This window comes from Gossypium hirsutum, chromosome A09 (assembly GCF_007990345.1).
Source record: "Gossypium hirsutum isolate 1008001.06 chromosome A09, Gossypium_hirsutum_v2.1, whole genome shotgun sequence".
In the NCBI taxonomy this organism is placed as follows: Eukaryota; Viridiplantae; Streptophyta; class Magnoliopsida; order Malvales; family Malvaceae; genus Gossypium; species Gossypium hirsutum.
The window spans coordinates 73,332,419-73,339,546 of NC_053432.1; the positions used below are offsets into that span (position 1 = coordinate 73,332,419).

Consider the following 7,128-nt stretch of genomic DNA (forward strand, 5'->3'; position numbering starts at 1 on the left):
TAGAACTCGAAATTCAAGGAAACGATTGACATCAAATTAATGGTTATTCCATGCAACTATAGGAAGATTTTGGCTGTGCACATGATTACGGGGAAATAATCTCCTTCACGTTCAATCTTCGGCATTGGGAATGAAATTTGAGAAGATAATTAAAATTAAGTCGGAAGAAAATTCCATTGCAACAAAAGGGTTCAGCAAAACAAATATATGAATCCACAAAGAAAGAACTAAATGGCACTGGATAACTAACTTCAAAAACCTAGGGCAGCCTTAAATTCAAAAGAAATCCTCTGTAGAAACCAAAAACCATCCGTATTTCATTCATAGGTTGCTGGCGGTGCGCGGAAAGCGGTGCGCGGTGCTTTTAGTCGAAGAGACTGAAGCCCATATCCTGCAAAATGGTGAAAAAAGAATTAAGATAAAAATGCATTTGTGAATTGTGATAGTAACAGCACGCCAGGCCAAGATTGCAACAAAAACAAATGAAAAAAAAAAAGAAGAAATAATGTTTCAGAGTTAGTACATCATCGGATTCCTCTTTCTCCTCAACTTTCTCTTCCTTCTTAGTCTCAGCTGCAGCAGGAGCGGCGGCGGCGGCTCCTCCGGGTGCAGATGCCACCACAGCAACACCACCACCGCTGGGAACAGAGGCAAGCTTTTCCCTCCCAGATGCAATAAGCTCGGTTATATCTTTGCCCTTCACTTCAGATAAAAGAAGCTGGAGCCTTTCCTCTTCAGCGTCAGCTCCAACTATATAAGACCATTATTTGAAACCAACAATCAACATTTCTTCCTCAATCCCACGATTATGCAAAAAAGGACAACATATTTATGCACATAACTAGAAGCAAGCTAAACATTCATATTCATGTAAATCTCAAACTAAAAATACGATCTTACTACTACCAAGTAAGATAGATAAAAAGAAACAATCATTGTAATCCTGATTTGGAAAAGAAAAAGCGTACCGCTGGCAAGAATGTTCTTAAGATCATCAGCTGAAGGAGAGGCATTGCCTCCAAGTACAGCCAACAAATAAGCAGCAACAACCTTCATTTTCTCTCTTTTTTGATTACAGGAAACTGAGATAAAAAGAGAAAAAAAGAGGAATGTCAAAAACCCAAAGAGAGAAGCAGGTGTAAATATAGAGAATAAGAGTGGGAGAGAGAAGGAACCAGGGAAGCAATGGATCCGCAGCTGTTGTGGATGCAAATGGAGGTAACAGGTCGGACATCAGTAGGCAGCTGTTATATATATTTTGCAAAACTAGGGTTTTAGTTAGAGAAATGGATCAAAATGTGTTGGGCTTGGGTTTTTGAAGCCCAATGTTATGTTAGTTATACAGTTAACTGCCGGTAAGTAACTTATCTATTTATCATATATTCATTTTGTTGGTACAATTTTGCCAGAATTTGGTCACTAAAATTTTCTTTTATAAATTATATAATAAATAGTAAAAATTAGATAATTCATGTATAGCTATATATATTTATTGAAAGTGGTATAAATACATGCTTGAAGAATCGTAAATATCAAATAATTATAAAATAAAATCAAACCATTACAGCATGAGACTGAAGTCAAAAAATAGATAATTAAATTTAAAATCACATGTGACAGTCGCACATAGTGGCACTTCGGGACTCACACATATAATTACAAATGGTGAATCTCAACCTTAAGTACTCAAGACCCAAGGTCTCCACCCACGTATATATTACTCGTCATAATTGTACTTATATTGGTTTAATATTTTTTAACAAAAATTATCTATTTATGCTATTAATAAAATTATTGATTGAGTTGGTGTCATGAGTCAGTCAGGTCAATGTTACTTTAGTCTTTTTAATTTAAAAAAAGAATAAAAAGTATACAAAAGATGATATTTAGATTACATTAAAAATAATATTAAATTTACCATTTAACTAAAATTTTATTTTAATATATTTATACATTATAATTTTATTATGTACATTTTATAACTTCTGTTAATTTTATATATATTAATAATGTTATTGATTGAGTTAAAATTGAGAAATCTATGAGAGTTGCACTGCGACTAGTTAGCAGCTCAGGAAGTGAGGCAGTAGCTGTAAGTCCATTAGAGGAGGTGTTAAGTGGTTCAGCCTTTATCACAAGGGAGCTACATAACCAGGCTTTTGATGCTGGGGTGCCAAACCCAACAGAGCTCAAACAGCCTAGCAAAACCTATATTGCAAAGGGATAGCACAAAGAGAGGGCGTTGACAAACGTACTAATAGTAATACTGCCACTCAAACAGATTGTCAACTCAAATACCAATTATCTAGTGGAGAAAAGAGAGCTCCGTTTTGTGAAAGAAAAGAAATATTCTAAAATAATTAAACCCAATATAGCTTTCAAAGCCAAGGATTGGGTGCGTTGTTGACTAGTGACTACCCACCTTCTATAAGCACTAAAGTTCCTTAACCTGTCTTACATCAACTACAGCTTAGCCGACATCAAATGACTCGACCAATCTCACAACCCATGCTTGCCTGCCTGCCTCTTCAAAACATATGGATTTTTTTTTCCTTTTTCCCTTTTCCAATTCAGCTTCTTTACTGGTGGCTTGTATTTAAAGCCTATATGCTTAGAGATAAGAAGGTTTTTGGATGTTCCTCGCCCTCAAAATTCTACTTTTGCTTGGTCAAAAATTGCTGAGCTGATGTTTGATGGTTCATGTAATTACAAAGATGCAAACAAACCATCAATAAAAAAGAAGACCAATTTTTTTTATCGTCTATCTTCATGAAATGCAGACATTCTTGTCTTATATAACCATAACCATACTTTGAGCTTAAGTTTTGATTTCTTTACAATAATTAAACAGAAAAAAAGAAGAAGCACTAATTTATTCCTTAATGGCTTATTGTAAAATGAAGATTAACTCAATATCATAGCGCCATTGATGAAGTTGAAGCAAAATGAAGAAACAAATGTCCATCCAACTGTTCCTCCAAATGCACACTCCATTTTATTCATTTTTGGTTGGTCTCAAGCTCAACAATACTCCTCTCTAACTGCATCATCAGAAATGGGGAAATATATTAGAAACAAGAAAATATCACGTTCAATTTTGCCAAAAATTAGAATAAGAGTGCAGTAAAACAGAGTTTGAAGAGAAGAAGCGGTACATGCAACAGGGCCTGAAATTTTCTGCGTAAAAGACAGTATTCGCATGTGATTAATTGTAAAGCTTGCAAACACCTGACATAGACCACGGATTTATATGTTATATAAGAGGTGAGCAGTTTAGTTATTAATGGGGAAAGAAGCAGTGTTAGCAGTTTCTACATGGGTGTACATATGCCAACGATTGCATCTACATGAATGTAAGTATTTGTATGGTATCTTTAATATTGAAGAATGAATAGGAAAAGAGGATTCCCAAACTCTCACCCTTCCTTATTCCGCTCATCGGAAGCTTGACGGAGGTTAGCACAAGCAAGTTTCAAGCGATTGGCACCAATGCTGGGAGACCAAATACAGGGACAAAAAAAGTTTTGAAGGGTCATTAACCTCAAAAGTAACATAAATCTGTTCTTCCCCTGGTATAGCTTAATCGCAGAAAATCTCATAATAAGCATCAATATTCACATATAGACACCAGGATTTGATGAAAGGTTAGAAAAAGAAGAAAGAAGAGAAGCAAAAAAGGTGAAGAGGTATATGACCTAGAGCTACTTCCTTTAAGTTGATGAACATAAGAATCCAGGTTGCTAAAATCAACATTCTGATAACCCCTGCAGTGTAGAGACATAAATTAGTGTTAGGATCAGGAAAAGAAAGATGAAGTCAGAAACTAAGGTTAAATAGTAACATCATACAGTAGCATCTGAGGTTTGAGATTACAAATTTCTGTTGATTTCATTTATGATCCTCTCTGCATCATTGCAAAACAAAGTGATGACTTCCTCCACGAAGTTGGGATTAGTTGAATCCTGCAAAGCTTGAATTTGACTGAACTGGTTGTCAAGCACTCCCTACGAATAACATCCAAACAAATGAAAACTTCCATATCTCCAATGGAATGGCATCATAAGTTGGTAGAATTGAAATCATGAAAACTAAAAAAAGGGAAGGGAACTAAGAAGGTACCTCTTCAAACATGGATTGAACAAAATTCTTGAGCTGTGTTTTGAGTGCGGCTAAATCCATAAAATAAGGGTAGAAGATTGAAGACCAAAACCCTACTTAAATTGCTCAAAGAGAAACCAGGCAAGTTGATTTATATAGTGAAAAATAACAAAGAGGCCTACAAAGAAGGGGTGGAATTGGATTCATCTGTTTTCTTTACTTAATAAATTTGCTCAATAGAAGTCAAAGTCAAATAGTTTAGTTTCTCCAAATAAAGATTTGGTGCGTGCAGTTGCCCACCTTCCCTCCCTCGTGTGCTTCATCATTGTTTGGCAATTTGTCATATCACTTTTAATTCCTATTTCATTAAAATAATTTTACACCAGAGTTGACATTTCCCTTACTTTTTTCATTCAGCATTTATTTTTGATTTGAAATCATTAATACATTGAATTCTTTCTATTTAATTTAGGTTTTGGAATTTTTTTTTTAAATAACCAGACTGAAAAACTTTTTTTTTTATTTTACCTTTTATATGTATTTTACATAATATCTCTCCCTTTTTTTAAAAAAAAATTATGGCCAAAGGAAAGTGGATTATTGATTAAAAATTATAGGCTTGAGGACTCAAACTTAAAAAAAAAAGTTTTTTTTTTACTCAATTGAGCACTTAAATTGTCAAAATGCATAAAAAAGGCCTTCAAACTTCTTCAATAAAAACAATTAAGCCTATGCTCTTATTAAAAATTATAAATAAATTTATAATAAATAATAAATTTTAGAAAAATTATTAAATTTTAATAAAAATATAAAAAATTAAGTTTTATTAAATTTTTTATAAAAATCGTAAAAAAATTCGAAAATTTTATGAAAATAAAAAAAATTAACGACCTCTAGTTTTTTAATTAAAGTAATCACATGTAGCAACACAACGTGACATGTGGCGAAAATGATAAAAAAAATCAATAAAAATTATAGAAAAATTATAAAATGCTTCTTTTGGTACTATAATTTTTATAAATTCTTTTTACGAAATTTATATTTCTTTACATTTTGTATAATTTTCTTATGACTTTATAAAATTTTATATTTCTATATATTTTATATTTTTTTTACAACTTTTAAAATTTTAAAATTTTAAAATTTTTTAACAATTTTTATATTTTTCTAATTTTTAATATTTAAATTTTTATTAAAATTTTAATAATATTTATAACTTTTATTGATTTTTATTTTCTATAATTTTTAATAAAAGCGGGGGCTTAATTGTTTTTCTGTTTTAAAAGTTTGAGAGTCTTTTTGATGCATTTTGAAAGTTTATGTACCCAATTGAATGCAAAAAAAGAAAAAAGAAAAAAAGAAGTAGGGACTTAATTGCTTTTTTAAAAAAGTTTAAAGACTTTTTCTACCATTAAGCCAAAATTATATGGTTGTGAATAGTTTTAGAGCAGTAAATTATTGTTTTTAAGAAATAGATTTTTTAACTAAAATATTATATAAAAATAAATTACATTACAACTCATGTTCTTTTTTATTTAATAATTTTGTTATTTTATATATATGTATAGATTCCTCTCTGAGTCTAGTTTCCATAGAAACAAACGGCATCAGTATTGAAGCTCTGTGCAGGGAGATATCCAAGTCGTAATGCGCAAAGGTCAATGTAGTCGATCCCTGTAACATGGGGGACTTTGACTAATAAACTGTACTAATTGGCCTGACCAAAAATTCTAGAAAAAATATGTAGATGGGCATATGAGTCTAGTTTCAGGGAAAAATCACGAAACTGATTTTCGAGTTGTGAAACTCAAGATATGATTTTTAAAGCGACTAGTATGCAGATTGGGCAGCGTCTGGGAAATATTTTTATAAGGGGTTTAAAGTCTGTTAACACCTCGTACCTCGTGTTCGACTCCGGTGTCGGTCTCGGGTTCGGGGTGTTACATTTGATTGGTTAATTAAGTTGGTATTAATTACCAACAAATGTTTGGAAGAAGTAATAGTGGACATCCTTTCTAGGCATTTGGATCAAGTTTGAATCTTGAAGTCATTGTTGGGATAGCTTTACTCAAATACCAACCTCGACTCGAATAAGATTATAGTCAGATCATAACATAGATAAAGACACCTATAGTTATATAAAAAAAAGTTAATATTAATTGACACGTGTACACTATAAAGCTAAATAACGCAAGTTTAGATTTTTAAATCAATTAACTTAATTCATTTTATTTTTTCCCATTAATCAATTCAATTTGTTTTATAAACTAATTAGTATGTGACTCATAAGATGCATGGATTAATCTTATTTATTTAATTTATATGATGTGATTTTTAATTTAATTTAATAAATATATGATAATTTTACATATTGTAACACCTAAAAATTGCTACAGTAAGAAAGTGAGATATTGCCTTTCATATAGTAAAATAAGGAAATAAAGTGACAAAAAAGGAAATTTTGAGTTATGTCAACAAAATCTATTTGGGAAGTATATTATAATATATATTCAAGAAAGGACTAAATCAAAAAGTGAGAAAAATTTTGTGGCCTAAGAGTAAATATTTAAATTTTGAGGGGTTACAGTGTAAATATGAAAAAGATGAAGGACCAATAGTAAAAGTATTTTAAGGGTGGAAGGATCTAGAAACTAAGGAGAATGGATGATTACAACCAAATTGAATAAGTGGAAAAATTATGAGGGGTTAAATCACAATTTTACTAAAATGAGTAATGATTCAATGGAGAAATTTTAAAAGATCATGAGGGGCAAAATGCTCATTTAGAAAGGAAGATAATTTTGAAGAGTAATGAAGATGTTGGTGATATTTTAGATTAATTAAATAAATATTAGTTTATTGATATTTTGATTTGACATTTAATTATATTTAATTATTATTTTATTTAGTATATAAGGAAAGAAAGATGAAGAATTCTCTTCATCTTTCCCAACGTGAGAAGAAGAAGAAAGAAAGAAAGAAAATTTTCTTTTCTTTACAATTTGATCTTTTTATAAAAAAATTTACCAT

At 31.0% G+C, this 7,128-nt stretch overlaps 2 protein-coding genes across 3 annotated transcripts; both read right to left on the reverse strand.

The window, feature by feature from the left end:
• Positions 1 to 149: 149 nt before the first annotated feature.
• LOC107889554 (60S acidic ribosomal protein P2A) lies at positions 150 to 1,318 on the reverse strand. The gene is made up of 4 exons (XM_016814023.2): positions 1,176 to 1,318; positions 969 to 1,082; positions 524 to 750; positions 150 to 391 (listed from the first exon to the last, which is right to left on the reverse strand). Exons 2-4 carry the CDS (start codon positions 1,054 to 1,056, stop codon positions 365 to 367), a joined length of 342 nt encoding a protein of 113 aa, XP_016669512.1. The 5' UTR covers positions 1,057 to 1,082; positions 1,176 to 1,318; the 3' UTR covers positions 150 to 364.
• Positions 1,319 to 2,766: 1,448 nt separating this feature from the next.
• On the reverse strand, positions 2,767 to 4,290 carry LOC107890343 (histidine-containing phosphotransfer protein 1). 2 transcript variants are annotated; one of them, XM_016814800.2, is made up of 6 exons: positions 4,120 to 4,284; positions 3,874 to 4,004; positions 3,696 to 3,764; positions 3,421 to 3,492; positions 3,156 to 3,228; positions 2,767 to 3,041 (listed from the first exon to the last, which is right to left on the reverse strand). In XM_016814800.2, the coding sequence occupies exons 1-6, from the start codon at positions 4,177 to 4,179 to the stop codon at positions 3,000 to 3,002; spliced, it is 447 nt and encodes a 148-aa protein (XP_016670289.1). In that variant the 5' UTR covers positions 4,180 to 4,284; the 3' UTR covers positions 2,767 to 2,999. The 2 variants fall into 2 exon arrangements, with proteins under 2 accessions (XP_016670289.1, XP_016670290.1); XM_016814801.2 differs by lacking the exon at positions 3,156 to 3,228 and having other exon boundaries at positions 2,901 to 3,041; positions 4,120 to 4,290.
• Between the last annotated feature and the right edge of the window lie 2,838 nt (positions 4,291 to 7,128).

What these genes read in the sequence shown, in the direction of transcription:
- LOC107889554 (XM_016814023.2), bottom strand. Translation starts at nt 1,056, where the DNA reads ATGAAGGTTGTTGCTGCTTATTTGTTGGCTGTACTTGGAGGCAATGCC. An exon ending in TAAGAACATTCTTGCCAGCG is followed by an intron (nt 751 to 968) that starts GTACGCTTTTTC and finishes GGTCTTATATAG; the next exon opens with TTGGAGCTGACGCTGAAGAG. An exon ending in AGAAAGAGGAATCCGATGAT is followed by an intron (nt 392 to 523) that starts GTACTAACTCTG and finishes ACCATTTTGCAG; the next exon opens with GATATGGGCTTCAGTCTCTT.
- LOC107890343 (XM_016814800.2), bottom strand. Translation starts at nt 4,179, where the DNA reads ATGGATTTAGCCGCACTCAAAACACAGCTCAAGAATTTTGTTCAATCC. An exon ending in AATGAAATCAACAGAAATTT is followed by an intron (nt 3,765 to 3,873) that starts GTAATCTCAAAC and finishes TCTACACTGCAG; the next exon opens with GGGTTATCAGAATGTTGATT. An exon ending in AATTTCAGGCCCTGTTGCAT is followed by an intron (nt 3,042 to 3,155) that starts GTACCGCTTCTT and finishes CTGATGATGCAG; the next exon opens with TTAGAGAGGAGTATTGTTGA.